Source organism: Gossypium hirsutum, chromosome A13 (genome assembly GCF_007990345.1).
Source record: "Gossypium hirsutum isolate 1008001.06 chromosome A13, Gossypium_hirsutum_v2.1, whole genome shotgun sequence".
Lineage (NCBI taxonomy): Eukaryota > Viridiplantae > Streptophyta > Magnoliopsida > Malvales > Malvaceae > Gossypium > Gossypium hirsutum.
In genome coordinates, this window is record NC_053436.1 from 1,184,474 (window position 1) to 1,203,453 (window position 18,980).

At 33.2% G+C, this 18,980-nt stretch overlaps 1 protein-coding gene across 1 annotated transcript; it reads right to left on the reverse strand.

Moving 5' to 3' along the window:
• Positions 1–10,587: 10,587 nt before the first annotated feature.
• Positions 10,588–18,743, reverse strand: LOC107933277 (uncharacterized). Its single transcript, XM_016865450.1, has 2 exons — positions 18,223–18,743; positions 10,588–11,506 (listed from the first exon to the last, which is right to left on the reverse strand). The coding sequence occupies exons 1-2, from the start codon at positions 18,741–18,743 to the stop codon at positions 10,588–10,590; spliced, it is 1,440 nt and encodes a 479-aa protein (XP_016720939.1).
• Between the last annotated feature and the right edge of the window lie 237 nt (positions 18,744–18,980).

Consider the following 18,980-nt stretch of genomic DNA (forward strand, 5'->3'; position numbering starts at 1 on the left):
TGTTGGGTATACAGATTCAGACATGGCCGAAGACATTGACTCGAGGAGATCTACTTCAGGTTACTTAATCACTTATGTAGGAGGAGCTGTGGCATGGCAATCAAGACTGCAAAAGTGTGTTGCATTGTCCACCACCGAATTAGAGTTCATTACAGCAACCGAAGCGTGTAAAGAGATGCTTTGGATGAAGAAGTTTGTGCATGAACTTGGTTTTACTCAGGAGAAGTATGTCCTGTATTGTGATAGCCAGAGTGCTATTCATCTTGGTAAGAACTCAACTTTTCAAGCTAGATCTAAGCATATTGATGTGAGGTACCATTGGATACGAGATGTTCTTGAAGCTAAGCCGTTAGAGCTTGAGAAGATACACACTAATGATAATGGTGCTGATATGTTGACGAAGGCCTTCCCAAGAGGAAAGTTTGAAGCATGTTGTTTGACCTCCGGCATGGAGGCATTCCCCACATAGTTGGAGGGGGAGATTTGTTGGGTATGGGTCCCACTATGTGGGAAACCCATATTTTTTGCCACAATGTATTGTCTTTTTTTTGGCTTTTTATGTGTGGGATGTGGGAAGCATTTTATTGAGACAAAAATCTCAAATTAAAACAGAGAGTGAGATTGAAGCTCGTCAGAGAGATAGAGAGAAGAAAATTTTAGTTTTTTCAAGTTTGGTGCAGCAGTGATCAACTCTTCGATCGAAGGTTCATTCGTGGTTCGATTGAGCTGATTTTTGGACAGCAGCTAGGCGATAAGGTGTTCTTAACTTTGTATGGTCGGATTTTTCATCCGAGCTTTGTAGCATCGGAAATACCCATTTTTCAGCAGATACGTTTTTTGGTGATGTTCTCTCATTTTTCTCTCTTTTGCTAAAGATTACATATTGTTAGCCTTGTTGGAGTTGAATGCTTGTTGTAGGCTTGATATTGTGATATTCTAATTGAACATTTGATGATAGTGGAGCTCTTGATCGGACTCTAAAGTCCCGTGGTTTTTACCCTTAATTTAGAGGGGTTTTCCACGTAAAAATACCGGTGTCTCTATTTATTTTTGTTGTGGTTGCATTAGTTGATTTGTGGTTGATTAAGGCTGCTAGAGAACATATCTTGTGCTATTGTGCTTGCCATAATTTTTGACAGGAGTTATAAAGAGAGAAAGAACACCGATTGTGCTTTCGCTTTGTTTCGGTTGTTCGGTTTCTTCCCAACACACTGCTCCCTCAAAATGAAATTTTTTTAGTTTAAGTCTTTTTATGATTTATAAAATTTTAAATTAGTAATTGTAAAATTATACTTTTAACCTTTTTATAAACAATAAAAATTTGAAAAATTCTTTAAAATTTATAAAAATATAAACTATTAAATCAACTCTCTTTGGTTTTTTTTTTGCTCGCAAATGTCATAATAAAATTCTTTTTCTTCTTCATCTGAGTTTAACTCATATTTAAAAAGATATTTTGTAAAGGTTAACGAATGGAAATGAGATTTGTGTTTTATTTTTTTAGGTGCTGAAGGAAGACATTGAAGATGGATGTTAATGTCACATGGCACACATCAAAGGACAAAGTTACAACAGATTACACCACAAAGATGGCAAGTAACATCAGGTGTTTTCTTTAGAAGAGTGATAAGGTGTTGATGGCCACTAAACGTAATAGAAGGCAGCAACTTATAACAATCCAAGTGAAGGTTAAACTTAATTCCCGACAGCTATATGCTAAGAGAGTAGAATCAATGCCTCGACAACATGCATCACAAGTGCGGATATGATGATTGTATGGAAGGGATTTGATGGGAAGAGGGTGTTTGGGATGAAAAGGATACGTAAAATTTATAGATTTATAAGGTAATTTAACATAGCATGATTTGTGTAAAAAGAACTGGTTGCATGATCTGCTATACCTGAAAGTTTTTGCGGGAGGTCAGCAAATCTGAGCACATGCTACACAATGAGGTTCGCTGCCATATTCTTCATCGTTTTGGACAAGAGCTAGTGTATGCGGGTGAGAGAAATGTTGGACCTCTTTGACATCTTCAGAGTCTATGGTGGGCAATAGGGCACATTTGACATGGAGATCGAATACACATGGTCCACGGCTGAACTTCATGCCGTGGACAATACGTTCACCACAAAAAGCATATTCGTCATTGCCGTAAGGATCTGTGATGAATATGAGAGTGCATGGATGGATGCGATGATTGATCAACTGTCGCGGAAAGCTCTTCATGCAAGATTTATGAAGGAAAAACTTGCATTCCATGCAACCATAGGTAGAAGAAGAAGAAGAGCAGAGCTGTTCACAAATGGAGCAAATCACTTCATCTTTCTGGTTGGAATCAACAAGGGATGAAGATGAGTGAAATGATGAATGGTGTACTCATCTGAATATTCTACCATTGGCTTTAGGGCGCATTCCACGTGCGTTTGAAACCTACAACTTAACTTGCATTATAGACAAAATTTGGAGTGATAATTTTGAAACAAACAAAACAAGGACAACTAAAATATTCAGTGGAAATGGTAAGAGGGCATGGATGAAAGAAACATTGAACCTCTGCTTTGTGCTCATCAAGACAAGATTTGTGAAGAAAATACTCACAAAGTTTGCAACCATAGGTCGGACCGGATAAGTCCCTTTCACATCCTCTGCACCGATGGATTCTATTGCCCTCCTTAATGAATTAAAATGACAGGGGCGGTGATGGATGAAATGTTGAATCTCCATTTTTTTTAATGAAACAATAGAAAACACATACATTGTTGCAAACATGTTATTGCAATATATAACAATCCAATCATTTTCTCTTATTTTTCTTAATGTCTAATTCATTTCTGATTTTATGCATAACCTAACATTGCAAGCAAACAAAATATTAAAGTAATTCCATCTTTAATTAATCAAATTAATCAAATTAATAAATTAATTGTTGAAGTTCATCTATCTTATCACATAAAGAAGAAAAAAAGAAGATAATATAAACAAATTATTTTATTTACAATCTATTTTAACTTTTATAGCAAATTCTCATGGTTAATTATTTCTTAAAATATTGCTATACATCATTTTTTTATTTTTTTAACATAAAATTTCTTTTTGCCTGTGTATTTTAAGTATAAATTCATTATAGAATTACAGTTTAAAATCTCAAATTACACGTAAACTTTTGATGCTAGCATGATAAAGTAGATTTTACTTTGATGTAATTATATATTTAATAAATAAATAATTTTAATTATTTTCACGTTTACATTAAATAAATTTACTTTTTATCTTTTGACAAATGGCATTTTAAAGACATAATTTCAAATTAAAAGAAAGGTGAGATGAGTATGTTGGAAGAATAAATTTTTAGCTTGGAATCATGAAATTATTCATTAAAATATCAAAAATAAATACTTGCAGCAAACGTATTGCTGTGGAAAGAGGTATCCAAAACTCTTAATTAATTCGCGCAAGGAATACAAGAAAAACCATCTACTCCTTGCTTTCAAATCCCCGTAAGAAAACAACAAAATTCTTGCTTACCAAAGATGTAATGATAAAACCCCTTATATTATTTTTAAGAGAATTCAGATTCGAACTTTAAAAACGATATTCCTGATGAAGCTACCTGCAAAATAAATAATCTCTAAACACTTTAAAACAAATATAGAAAATACCTTACTTCAACCCCAAAATCAATAATAGTCGTAGTCACTGACATCGTAGTCATCCAATTCATCGTCACTGTTGTTAGTGGAACCGCCTACGAGACTACTCCACCAATTCCTATTGTGATGATTCACCAATTCTTGGCAATTATTATTACCATTCCAGTTGATCATCAAACCTTGATTCTCGGCACTATTGAACAAATCTCGCAATTGAGAGTTATTTTTCACTAGTTGAAATAAAAATTCTGAGCTACCTCCCACTAGGTTGCCTAATAGAACTTTTGTCCTATTTATCTCGTTTGTCACACCATCCAATTCTCCTTGTAACTGCTTCATTTTGGCTTCTAATCTAATGTATTTTTTGTAAGAGATTTTCAACTTGCCATTTTTTAGTTTCTGGATAAAATTCAACTTTTTGAGTCACATCATCCATCAGAATTCTTTTCTTTTTAAATGAATTGTCCTCAGAAAGTGATGACAATACCTGATTCACATAAAATTTAAACAATGAGATAATTTCATATTTAATTGGTTATACATACTAATCTTTTTTTAATTCATATAAGTACTAATCTTTTCTAGGGTAGGTATAAAATTGGTTATACATACTATCATTTATATTATACATGAATATTTCTTTGGGGAGGGTGAAGAGGGATCCATTTATACAAGTATAAAGCTTAAGTGGTTCTCCGTTCCATAAATTTTTTATAAAATTAATATTTTAATAATCTAACTATTATATTTTATTCTCTATTCATGTAGATTATGCATGTCAAATTTGGTATAAATTAAAATTTTCTAACTATTTATTTTATGTAAAAAATAACTTTCAATCGTTAAATAAATAAATAAACATAGATAGATATATGCATGACAAATACAAATATATTGATAAGTTTACTGGTTAGATTATTAAAATATTAATTATGAAAAATTACTAAAAAATATAAAATCACTTAATTTTACACTAGGGCACATACATCCCTCCCCGCATGTATATAATACTAAAATATACATGCCAAAAGCTCAAAGGAGCAAAGGAAGAAGTAGTTAACTCTTTGTTAGCACTTAAAGTCTAAGGTCAAATCATAATGTTAACATCACTTTCTCTTAAATTTTAATGTAAGCTTTTATATGTAAGTATTTAAAAAGGTAAACATCTAATTAAAAGTAATTCAATTAAGTGTTTAAATTGAATAATAAAAAAATATACTAACCTCTGAAAACACGCACTTAACTTCAACAATAAATTTACACTCCGCACAATAGTAAATCAACTCTCTTTGGTTTCTTTTTTGCTCGCAAGCATCACAATAAAATTCATCATCTTCTTCATATGAGTTCAATTCATATTCAAAAGGAAATTTTGTAAGGATTAAAGGATGGAGATGAGATTTGTGCTTTATTGTTTTAGGCGCTGAAGGAAGACATTGGAGATGGATGTTATGTTGGGAAGAAACCGAACAACCGAAACAAAGCGAAAGCACAACCGGTGTTCTTTCTCTCCTTATAACTCCTGTAAAAATTATGGCAAGCACAATAGCACAAGATATGTTCTCTAGCAACCTTAATCAACCACAAATCAACTAATGCAACCACAACAAAAATAAATAGAGACACCGATATTTTTACGTGGAAAACCCCTCTAAATTAAGGGTAAAAACCACGGGACTTTAGAGTCCGATAAAGAGCTCCACTATCATCAAATGTTCAACTACAAGATCACAATATCAAGCCTACAACAAGCATTCAACTCCGACAAGGCTAACAACATGTAATCTTTAGCAAAAGAGAGAAAAATGAGAGAACATCACCAAAAACGTAGCTGCTGAAAAATGGGTATTTCCGACGCTACAAGACTCGGATGAAAAATCCGACCGTACAAAGTCAAGAACACCTTATCACCTAGCTGGTGTTCAAAAATCAGCTCAATCGAACCACGGATGGACCTTCGATCGAAGAGTTGATCACTGCTGCACCAAGCTTGAAAATCTGATTTTTCTTCTATTCTCTTTCTCTCTATTTTTTTCTTTAGCTCTCTGCTGAAATTTTTGCCCAACACCCGTTAAAAACCCAAAATGGCTTTTTTTGACAAAACCAAAGAAGGGACAAAACATTATGGCATAAAATATGGGTTTCCCACATAGTGGGACCCATACCCAACAAATCTCCCCCTCCAACTATGTGGGGAATGCCTCCATACCGGAGGTCAAACAACATGCTTCAAATTTTCCTCTTGGTAAGGCCTTCGTCAACATATCAGCACCATTATCATTAGTGTGTATCTTCTCAAGCTCTAACAGCTTAGCTTCAAGAACATCTCGTATCCAATGGTACCTCACATCAATATGCTTAGATCTAGCATGAAAAGTTGAGTTCTTACCAAGATGAATAGCACTCTGGCTATCACAGTACAGGACATACTTCTCCTGAGTAAAACCAAGCTCATGCACAAACTTCTTCATCCAAAGCATCTCCTTACACGCTTCGGTTGCTGCAATGAACTCTGATTCGGTGGTGGACAATGCAACACACTTTTGCAGTCTCGATTGCCATGCCACAGCTCCCCCTGCATAAGTGATTAAGTAACCTGAAGTAGATCTCCTCGAGTCAATGTCTCCGGCCATGTCTGAATCTGTATACCCAACAAGAACAGGTTTCTCATTGCCGAAACAAAGTTTCATGTTGGAAGTGCCACGAAGATATCTCATAATCCACTTCACTGCATTCTAATGCTCTCTGCCTGGATTAGAAAGAAACCGACTAACTGTACCAACGGCATAAGCCAAGTCTGGTCTCGTGCAAACCATTGCGTACATCAAACTACCCACGGCTGAAGAGTAAGGAATTTTCTGCATCTCTTCCTTCTCCTTTTCTGTGGAAGGACTATGCTTAACACTCAATCTAAAGTGCATAGCAAAGGGAGTATTCACCGCTTTAGCTTTGTCCATACTAAACCTTTGAAGTACTTTCTCAATGTACCTCTCTTGTGATAACCATAATTTCTTGGCCTTTCTATCACGTGTCAGTCTTATGCCAAGAATTTGCTTTGCTGGCCCCAAATCCTTCATTGCAAAGGATTTACTCAACTCTTGTTTCAACTTCTCAATTCTAGAAGCATTCTGACCAACAATAAGCATATCATCAACATAGAGCAAAAGAATAATAAAATCATCACCAGAGAATCTCTTAACAAACACACAATGATCAGAAGTAGTCTTCTTGTAGCCTTGCTCCCCCATAACAGACTCAAACTTCTTGTACCATTGCCTTGGAGCTTGCTTCAAACCATACAAGCTCTTCTTCAATCTGCACACATAGTCCTTTTTCCCTTGTGCAACAAAACCCTCTGGCTGCTCCATGTAAAGCTCTTCTTCCAAGTCACCATGAAGAAAAGCAGTTTTCACATCCATTTGTTCAACCTCTAGGTCATAACAAGCTACCAAACTCAGTATAGTTCTGATAGAGGACATCTTCACAACCGGAGAAAATATTTCTTCAAAATCAACCCCCTTTTTCTGAGTATAACCCTTGACGACCAATCTAGCTTTGTATCGTGGAGATGAAGACTTCTCTTCTTGCTTCAACCTGTAAACCCACCGATTCTTCAAAGCTCTTTTGCCTTTAGGCAGTTTCACCAATTCAAAAGTATGGTTCTCATGCAAGGATTGAAGTTCGTCTTTCATCGCTTCAACCCACTGATCTTTGCATTCACTCTCCATAGCCTCTTCATAACATTCAGGTTCTCCCCCGTCAGTCAAAAGAACATATTCATCAGGAGAATACCTGACAGAAGATCGTCGATCTCTGGAAGACCTTCGAAGTGGAACTGCTGGTGGAGCTATAGGTGCTTGTTGTTGATCATTCACAACATCATCCATGGGAGTATCAAAGTCACCTATAGTCTGATGGTCACCACTAACATCACCATGCACAACATCCTGGATAGGATCTGGTGAAGAGTCTAGGGGAACCGGATTCACATCGATCAAGTCACCACTACCTTGTGAATCCACTTTCTCCGTTTTATCAATGTCATCAATGGTCTGATCCTCAATGAAGACAACATCTCTGCTTCTCACGAGTTTCTTCTGAACTGGATCATAGAGTCTATAACCAAACTCACCATCTAGACCATAACCAATAAAAATGCATTGTCGAGCCTTGGCATCCAACTTGGATCTTTCATCCTTTGGAACATGAACAAATGCTTTACAACCGAACACACGTAGGTGATCATATGACACGTCTTTACCAAACCAAACTCTATCTGGCACATCACCTTTCAAAGGAACACTAGGAGACAGATTTATCACATGTGTCACTGTATTCAAAGCTTCAGCCCAAAACGATCTTGGTAACTTTGCATCTGACAACAAACATCTGACTCTCTCAATCAATGTTCGGTTCATTCTTTCAGCTAACCCATTTAACTGTGGAGTCTTTGGTGGTGTTCTCTGATGTCTGATTCCCTGTCGCAGACAATACTCATGAAACGACCCTGTGTACTCGCCACCATTATCAGTACGAATGCACTTCAACTTCTTCCCAGTTTCCCTTTCAACTGATGCTTGAAACTGTTTAAACACCTCAAAGACTTGATTTTTAGACTTCAAAGTGTAAACCCATAGCTTTCTTGAACAATCATCAATGAAAGTCACAAAGTAAAGTGCACCACCATGTGATCTTACTTTTATCGGACCACAAACATCTGAATGGACCAACTCTAGCAACTCTGATTTCCTATGAGGAGGATGGCTTCTAAATGAAACTCTTTTCTGCTTTCCTGCTAGACAATGAGCACAATTCTTCAGTGTAGCATTCTTTAAACCTGAAAGTTGATTCTTCTTCGCTAAACAGTTAAGCCCCTTCTCACTCATGTGACTGAGTTGTTTATGCCACAACTTAGTTGAGTTGTCATTCAGTGTCACATTCACCGTCTCTCGAGAAGTCAAAGCTTGCATCAAGTACAAATTTGAGCTCTTCTTTCCTCGAGCCACAACCAAGGAGCCTTTAGTCAGCTTCCACTGCCCTTCACTGAAAGTGTTACAGAATCCCTCATCATCAAGTTTTCCTGCAGAAATCAAATTCAAACGGACATCCGGTGCATGTCTGACATCCTTGAGAGTTAACTTTGTTCCATTGTTACTTACCAAGCTAACATCTCCCATACCAATAACAGAAACCAAACCATCATTACCCATCTTCAATACCCCAAAATCACCAGGAGTATAAGATGTGAAGAATTCCTTCCTCGACGTGACATGAAGTGATGCACCAGTATCAATCACCCAACTAGTCTCGTCGCATGCTAGGTTGACCAAATTCTGATCACAAATAACTAACAAATCTTCACGAGTAACAGTAGCAACACGCTCGGATTTTTCATCGTCATTCCGGTCGTGTTTATCACCACCACCTTTGTTTTCTTTCTTCCACTTGAAGCAATATTTCTTGATATGACCTTTCTTACCACAATGATGACACTCAAGATTCTTGTATCTCGATCTTGACTTGCTTCGGCTTTTATCTCTACCCTTTCCATCTTTGTCTCTGTTTCTCCCCCTGTTCTCGATAACCAACACCTCGGACTGTGATGTAGAACCCTGAGATCTTCTTCTAACCTCTTCATTCAACACACCACTCTTAGCCAAATCCAAAGTAATAATACCCTGTGGGGCAGAATTAATGAGTGAGACTCAAAAGGTCTCCCAAGAGTCTGGTAGAGTAGCAAGCAACCAAAGTCCTAAAATCTCGTCATCAAATTTGACACCCATACCAAGCAACTGATTCATCATACTCTGAAATTCACTAACATGGTCAGCTATAGACATTCCTTCTTTATATTTCAGCGCCATCATTTTCTTCAGCAAAAATAACTTGTTATTGCCCGACCTCGAAGCATACAAGCTTTCAAGCTTCTCCCACAATGTTCGAGCATGTGTCTCCTGATCAATGTGATTATAAACATTTTCTTCAACAAATTGCCGAATAAAGCCACACACTTGTTGATGCTCAAATTCCCATTCTTCATCACTTTTCGAATCGGGTTTTTGAGTAGTAAAGACCGGAAGATGCAAAGCCTTCACAAACAACAAGTCCTTCATTTTATTCCGCCAAAGTTGATAATTTGTGCCATTCAACATAATCATCTTGCTCGTATTAATTTCCATAATTATCTGACACAATAACCAAGCTCTGGTACCAGTTTGTTGGGAAGAAACCGAACAACCGAAACAAAGCGAAAGCACAACCGGTGTTCTTTCTCTCCTTATAACTCCTGTAAAAATTATGGCAAGCACAATAGCACAAGATATGTTCTCTAGCAACCTTAATCAACCACAAATCAACTAATGCAACCACAACAAAAATAAATAGAGACACCGATATTTTTACGTGGAAAACCCCTCTAAATTAAGGGTAAAAACCACGGGACTTTAGAGTCCGATAAAGAGCTCCACTATCATCAAATGTTCAACTACAAGATCACAATATCAAGCCTACAACAAGCATTCAACTCCGACAAGGCTAACAACATGTAATCTTTAGCAAAAGAGAGAAAAATGAGAGAACATCACCAAAAACGTAGCTGCTGAAAAATGGGTATTTCCGACGCTACAAGACTCGGATGAAAAATCCGACCGTACAAAGTCAAGAACACCTTATCACCTAGCTGGTGTTCAAAAATCAGCTCAATCGAACCACGGATGGACCTTCGATCGAAGAGTTGATCACTGTTGCACCAAGCTTGAAAATCTGATTTTTCTTCTATTCTCTTTCTCTCTATTTTTTCTTTAGCTCTCTGCTGAAATTTTTGCCCAACACCCGTTAAAAACCCAAAATGGCTTTTTTTGACAAAACCAAAGAAGGGACAAAACATTATGGCATAAAATATGGGTTTCCCACATAGTGGGACCCATACCCAACATGTTAGTCACATGGCAGACATCGAAGGATGAAGTTACGGCAGTTTACACCACAAAGATGGCAAGTAACATCGGCTGTTTTCTCAAGGAGAGTGAGAGGGTGTTGATGGCCACTAAACGTGATAGAAGGCAGCGGCTTATAACAATCCAAGTGAAGGTTAAACTTGCACTCAGATTCCCGGCAGCTATATGCTAAGAGAGTTGAATCAATGCCCCGACAACATGCATAACAAGTGCGGATATGATGATTGTATGGAAGGGACGTAATGGTGAGAGAGTGTCCGGGATGAAAAGGATGCTTAAAATTTATAGATTTGTAAGGTAATTTAACATAGCATGATTTATGTAAAAAGAAGTGGTTGCATGATCTGCTACACCTGAAAGTTGGTGCGGGAGGTAAGCAGATCTGTGCACATGCTACACAACGAGGTTCACTGCCATATTCTTCATTGTTTTGGACAAGAGCTAGTGTATGCGGGTGAGAGAAATGTTGGATCTCTTTGGCATCTTCAGAGTCTATTGTGGGAAACAGGGCACATTTGACATGGAGATTGAGATCACATGCTCCACAGCTGAACCTCATGTGGGAGACAATACGTTCACCACAACAATCACATTCGTCCCAGAAAGGAAATGTGATGAATATGAGAGTGCATGGATGGATGCGATGATTGATCAACTGTCGCGGAATGCTCTTCATGCAAGATTTATGAAGGAAAAACTTGCATTCCATGCAACCGTAAGTAGAATTAGAAGAAGAAGAAGAAGAGCAGAGCTCTTCACAAATGGAGCAGATCACTTCATCTTTCTGGTTGGAATCAACAAGTTTTAAGGGATGAAGATGAGTGAAATGTTGAATGGTGTACTCCTCATCTGAATATTCTACCACTGGCTTTAGGGCGCATTCCACATGCGCTCGAAACCTACAACTTAACTTGCATTTATAGACAAAGTTTGAAGTGATTTGTTTAAAACAAACAAAACAATCAGCCTTAGATTGAGTGGAGATGGTAAGAGGGCATGGATGAAAGAAACATTGAACCTCTGCTTTGTGCTCATCAAGACAAGATTTATGAAGAAAATAGGGACAATATCTGCAACCATAGGTCGGGCCCATTAAGTACTCCCCACATCCTTCACACCATCTCATTGTATTCCCCTGCTCAATGAAACAACATAAAATACATATAAGGTTGCAATCATGTTATTGCAATATATAACAATCGAAAAGTGTAATTTCAAAATATATAATTTTCTCAATGCATAAGTCACCACTAATTCTATACTTAGACTAACATTGCAAGTAAACAAAACATTAAAGTAATTCCATCTTTTATTAATTAAATTAGTAAATTAATTGTTGAAGTTCATCATAATAAGCAATTGGGAAGAAAGGAATTATAATATAAACAATCATTTTCTTTACAATATGTTTTAACTTTTATAGCAATTCAATCTTAATATCCTAAATAAAGTAGACAAAAACCTCAAATTAAACATACTTTTGATGTGTAAAATGATAAATTAAGTTTTAATTTAATATAATTATACACTTAATAAATAAATAATTTAATTATTTTCACGTAAACAAAAGTTATTGCATAATAACATTTCTTAATTTCATTTACTTTTTATGAATAACAAAAATAACTTTATAATCCGCTATCATGAATTTCAAAAGAATTAATCTCTAAAATTTTAAAACAAAGATAAAAAAAAAACCTTAATTCAACCCCCAAAAAATTACTAACACAAAACCAATATTCATGGAATCTAATATTTTTACTAAACAAATTTTTATAATTAATTCATTTTGGGCTAAAGCTCAAAACAATATATGAATTTTAGTTTAGTGTGCAATTTTATACATGAAATTTTAATTTAACCTAGTTCTCGCAAATTATTAATACAATTATTGATATAGCATCTTTTTATGATTATATATTGCATACACAAATAATTATGTTTATTAAATATAAAAATAAATTAATGTATTTATTTCTTTAAATGTGTGCGATTGAATTAAAATTAAACACATTTAAACCACAATCAAAGTTTCATATGTATGATTACATCAAACTAAAGTTCATATATCGAATTTTACATTATGTCCCTCTTTTAAATAGTAAATTAATTATTAAAATTGATCATGATAAACAACTATCTTTATCACATCGGAAAGAAACGAATTATAATAGATAATATAAACAATTATTTTATTTACAATCTATTTTAACTTTTATCGTAACTTGTCTTTTTGATTCAGTATTAGAGATTAACTTTTTAAAAAATATATATTTAAATAATTATTTTAAAAAATATTGCTACTCATATTTTTTAAAAAAACTTTTTCAAACATAGAATTTCCTTTCGCCTTGCGTATTTTTAATTTGATGTGTAAATGATAAAATAAATTTTAATATAATAAAAAGAGATTATGAATATTATTAAATTTTAATTTAAGTATAACAAAATATTTGAAATATAACTTTAAAAAAAAGAAAATAGAAATAATCATAGAAAAAAATTATTATCTACTTTTACAAATTAAATGAGAAACTATTTTGTTTATGCTTTAATTAAATTTTACAAACGAATAAATAAGGTGATACCTTTAAGATACATTTTTAAAATAAAATAAAAAATAAAAAGGTTGATACATTAGATCAAGTTGAGATGACTATGTCAGAAGAACAAATACTTAGCTTCGTCCAAAGGAATTACATTTGATCATCAAATAAAATAAAAAATAAAAATGTTGACACATTGGGTCAAGCTAGGATGGCTATGTCGGAAGAGCAAATACTTAGCTTCGTCCAAAGGAATTACATTTGATCATCAAATAAAATAAAAAATAAAAAGGTTGACACATTAGGTCAAGCTGAGATGGCTATGTCGGAAGAACAAATACTTATCTTCGTCCGAAGGGATTACATTTGATCATCAAATAAAATAAAAAATAAAAAGGTTGACACATTGGGTCAAGCTAGGATGGTTATCTCGGAAGAGCAAATACTTAGCTTCGTCCGAAGGGATTACATTTGATCACCAAATAAAATAAAAAATAAAAAGATTGACACATTAGGTCAAGCTAGGATGGCTATCTCGGAAGAATAAATACTTAGCTTCGTCTGGAGGAATTACATTTGATCACCAAATAAAATAAAAAATAAAAAGGTTGACACATTGGGTCAAGCTGAGATGGCTATGTCGGAAGAAAAAGTACTTAGCTTCGTCCGAAAGAATTACATTTGATCATCAAATAAAATAAAAAATAATAAGGTTGACACATTGGGTCAAGCTGAGATGGTTATGTGGGAAGAACAAGTACTTAGGTTCATCCGAAGGGATTACATTTGACCATCAAATAAAATAAAAAATAAAAAGGTTGACACATTGGGTCAAGCTGAGATGGTTATGTTGGAAGAACAAATACTTATCTTCGTCCGAAGGGATTACATTCAATCATCAAATTGGTCCCGTAAAGCCATTTTTTAAACTTAAATGGATTTATTTGAAAATCATTCTTTTGTTAATTTGTAGGGAAAAAAATTCATTAATTTAAACCGATTGTACTTAACAATTAATGTGGAGTTTTAAAAAACGGTTAAGGTTTTCAAGAAAAGACTTATCAAAACTTTTAAGTATTTTATAAAGCACCAAAAAACATTTAAAATAATAGTTTTTTAAATCGAATAGCATGCAAATATCAAAGTAATAATTAAATGTCATGCTTAAAATAAATAAGCTAAACAATCTTAAATCTACGATATAAAAGCATAAATAATTATTACAATCCCGCAAATAAATTGATTAAGGGAAACTTTAAATAAAACTTAAAAATAGAAATAATGAGAAAAAAATAGGTTGCTATTTTGAGTCCTAGCTTTCTACGTTACCTGAGAGGTAATGAAAGGAGGAGTGAGCTCACAACGGCTCAGTGTCAGCCTAAATTCTAAATCATTACATATAATTGAAAAATAATAAAGCATATAATAAATAGCATGTAGTGAAGTAAGCATTCTTCATGGAACATATTACAAATCAATGTATAATCAATTTTATATGATGCAATGTAATTTATGGATTAAGTTCTCATTTGTCCATCCTATCCGTCCTCAAGCATTGCTCGACACTCCAAAACCTATATCAATAACTCACCATCCTAATTCACCACTTATTTTATGCATAGCCTAACATTGCAAGCAAATAACACATTAAAGTAATTCCATCTTTAATTAATCAAATTAATAAATTAATTATTAAAGTTCATTATAGTAAGCAACTATCTTATTACATCAAGAAGAAAACAATATAATAGATTATAAGGAAAAGAATTTGGGTTACAACTCTAACACTCTCGTTTTATTAATTTTTTTAAACTTGAACAGCTTAATATATGTTTTCCATAATTACATTTTAAAAGTATATATTTAGTTTACATATAATTAAATTTCCTTATAAAATTAATAAAAAAAGACTGGCTCGAATCTTGAAACCAAACATCATTTATATTTTAAACAAATATATATATTTTTTATCTAATCCCATCTTTTAGATTTAATATTTTTTAACAAACGATCTCAAATTTTAGACAAATATTTGCTCTTAAGCAACTAAGCCAACCATTGAAAAGATCTAATCGGCTGGGAAAGAGGGGAAAAACATAATTTTTGTTTTTGAAATAAAACAATAATTTTATTATATCTGAATTTTTTTAGACAATATTTAAAATTGCTCATAACCCCTCCTTAACCCGTAAATAAAATGATAACACTTTTTTTTTTCAATTTTGATCTCATATAATAACATTAGACTCTAATATTATTCCATATCATCAAATAAAAATTTATAATATTTCATAAAAAATTTAGATTATAACATTGCACAATATGTAAATGTCACGATTTAGAAATTAAATGTTATATGATGACATTATTATTTAAGTTCATAATCATCATCAACTTATAACTTTAAATTTTCCTTGTTTTTCTTTAACAAAAAAAAGTCGGTGTCAAAAAATTTAATCATAATCAACCTAAAATAAGTGTATAAACCAGCAAAACTAAAACATAAAATTTCTTTTCTTCCCGTGTACATTTCAAGAATAAATTCATTGTAAAATCTTAAAAAAAATTAGATAAAAAATCTCGAATATATTTATTTTGATGCAATTATATATTTAATAAATAAATAATTTTAAATGAATATAATAGTTTTATTTTTTATCTTTTGGGAATTGGCATTTTAAAGATATATTTTGAAGTGTTTTTAGGCTACTATACTATAAAAAATTATAACATTGTAATTCAGAGAGTGAAGTTGCGATATTATCCCATTGCAATGTCTTTTACTTCATTTTTTCTAATATCTACAAACATGTTATCGAAGCCGCCAATATTTTGATATTGTTGGTTAAAATAGATTTTGAATCTTTAAAAATTTAGATTCAAATTTTATCATATACAATTACATAGTATAATTATCTAGTTTTAATGCCATGAATCCATAAATGTAAAACTTAAAATTACATATTCTAAATGTATTTTAATTATTACTTTTATATAATATAAATTTGGAATGTTGTTGGGTAAGATACATTATCTTGATAAATATAATTTTAAATCCAATTGACAGTACCTTTTAACAGGTTTGGACTATCATCCACTAGATCGTCTGACAAGTAACAAATTTCTTGTCTTCACAGTCTCTTTTGTCACATCAACTTTTGCTTCTAATTCTTCTCGTCTTTCACGTTATTTGATGCACTTTTCATGGAGATTTTCCACATGCCATTTTTGGATTTCTGTTTCAGCGATATTGTCTTCCGACATTTCTTCTAGTAACACCTAATTCACGTGCAATTTAAATAATAAAAAAATTTTATGTTTAGTTGTTATTCATATATTCACGGATCAATATTATATAAGAATATATATTTGATATGAATATTAATTTTAAATATTTTCATAGAAAAATATTTGTTATACTGTCAATGAAAATTTTAAACTTTACAAGTACGATTGGATTGATGACAAGTGCACTATAAAGTATAGTAAAATATTTTAAAAAGTATAAAAAAATGTATGTATGTATGCATGCATGTATGTATGTATGTATGCATGCATGTATGTATGTATGTATGTATACAAGGAGAGATCCACTTACATCAGTGTAAAACTTAAGAGGTTTTATATCTTTTCATAACTTTTTATATGATTAATATTTTAACAATCCAACCGTCATATTTCATGCTCTATTTATGTAGATTATACATGTCAAGTTTGACATAAATTAAAATTTCTACTCATTCATTTTATGTAAAAGAAATTTCAATCGTTAAATATATATACATGTAGACAATATTTTAGATTGATATGATAGAGATACGAGATCGATTAAAAAATTTACATACACAATAAGTACAAATATATTAATAAGTTTAATGATTAGATTGTTAAAATATTAATTTTATAAAAAGTTGCGAAAGATTGTAAAATCGCTTAAGTTTTGCATTGGTATAAGTGAATCGCATATATATATATCCAAAAACTCAAAGAAACAAGTAGTTAAAACTCTATGTTAAATGTTTAATTAAAATAACAACAAGGATCTATTTACATCGGTGTAAAACTTAAGTGATTTTACACCTTTCAATAATTTTTTACACTATTAATAATTTAACAATCCATCTGTTGAATTTATCAATATATTTATACTTTTCATGCATTTAAATCTTTTAATCGATCTGAATTCTCTATCATATTCATAAAGAATATTGTGTATATTAATATATATTTTAATGATTAAGATTTTTTTTACATAAAATGAATAGTTATAAAATTTTTATTTATACCAAACTTAACATACATGAATAGAGCATGATACATGATTGATTGAATTTATTAAAATATTAACATGCAAAAAGTCAGAGAAGGGTGTAAAACCTCTTAAATTTTATATCGATGTAAGTAGATCCCTCCCCTTAAAAGTAACTCAATTAAATGTTTAAATTGAATAATAAAAAATATACTAACCTCTAAAAGCACGCACTTAATTTCAGCAATAAATTTACATTCCATGCAATAGTAAATCAACTCTCTTTGGTTTCTTTTTTGCTCATAAACATCACAATAAAATTCATCCTCTTCTTCATATGAGGTCAATTCATATGTAAAAGGAGATTTTGTAAGGATTAAAGGATGGAGATGAGATTTGTGCTGTATTTTTTTAGGTGCTGAAGGAAGACATTGGAGATGCATGTTAATGTCACATGGCACGCATCGAGGGACTAAGTTATAGCAGTTTACAAAACAAAGATGGCAAGAAAGATCGGGTGTTTTCTCAAGAAGAGTGAGAAGGTGTTGATGGCCACTAAACGTAATAGAGGGCAGCAGCTTATAACAATCCAAATGAAGGTTAAACTTACACTCAGATTTCTGACAGCTATATGCTAAGAGAGTTGAATCAATGCCTCGAGAAACATGCATCACAAGTGCGGATATGATCATTGTATGGAAGGGATTTGATTGTGAGAGGGTGTTTGGGATGAGAAGGATGCTTAAGTTTATAAGATTTGTAAGGTAATTTAACATAGCATGATTTATGTGAAAAGAAGTGGTCACGTGATCTGCTACACCTGAAAGTTGGTGCGGGAGCTAAGCAAATCTGTGCACATGCTACACAACGAGGTTCGCTACCATATTCTTCATCGTTTTGGACAAGAACTAGTGTATGCGGGTGAGTGAAATGTTGGATCTCTTTGGCATCTTCAGAGTCTATGGTGGGAAATAAGGCACATTTGACATGGAGATCGAATACACATGGTCCACAGCTGAACTTCATGCCGGGGACAATACGTTCACCATAAAAACCACATTCGTCACTAACGTAAGGATCTGTGATGAATATGAGGATGCATGGATAGATGTAATGATTGGTCAACTTTCGCGGAATGCTCTTAATGCAAGATTTATGAAGGAAAAACTTGTATTCCATGCAACCGTAGGTAGAAGAAGAAGAAAAAGAAGAAGAAGAAGAGCAGAGCTCTTCACAAATGGAGCAGATCACTTTATCTTTCTGGTTGGAATCAACAAGTTTTAAGGGATGGGCATGAGTGAAATGTCGAATGGTGAACTCCTCATCTGAATATTCTACCATGGGCTTTAGGGCGCATTCGACATGCGTTTGAAACCAACAACTTAACTTGCATTTATAGACAAAGTTTGAAGCGATAGTTTTGAAACAAACAAAACAAGAACTACCAAAAGCACGAGTGGAGATGGTAAGAGGGAATGGATGAAAGAAACTTTGAACCTCTGCTTTGTACTCATCAAGACAAGATTTATGAATGAAATACTCACAAGATATGCAACCATAGGTCGGGCCGGTTAATGA

What these genes read in the sequence shown, in the direction of transcription:
- LOC107933277 (XM_016865450.1), bottom strand. Translation starts at nt 18,743, where the DNA reads ATGGTAGAATATTCAGATGAGGAGTTCACCATTCGACATTTCACTCAT. An exon ending in GCTCCCGCACCAACTTTCAG is followed by an intron (nt 11,507 to 18,222) that starts GTGTAGCAGATC and finishes GTTAAGTTGTAG; the next exon opens with GTTTCGAGCGCATGTGGAAT.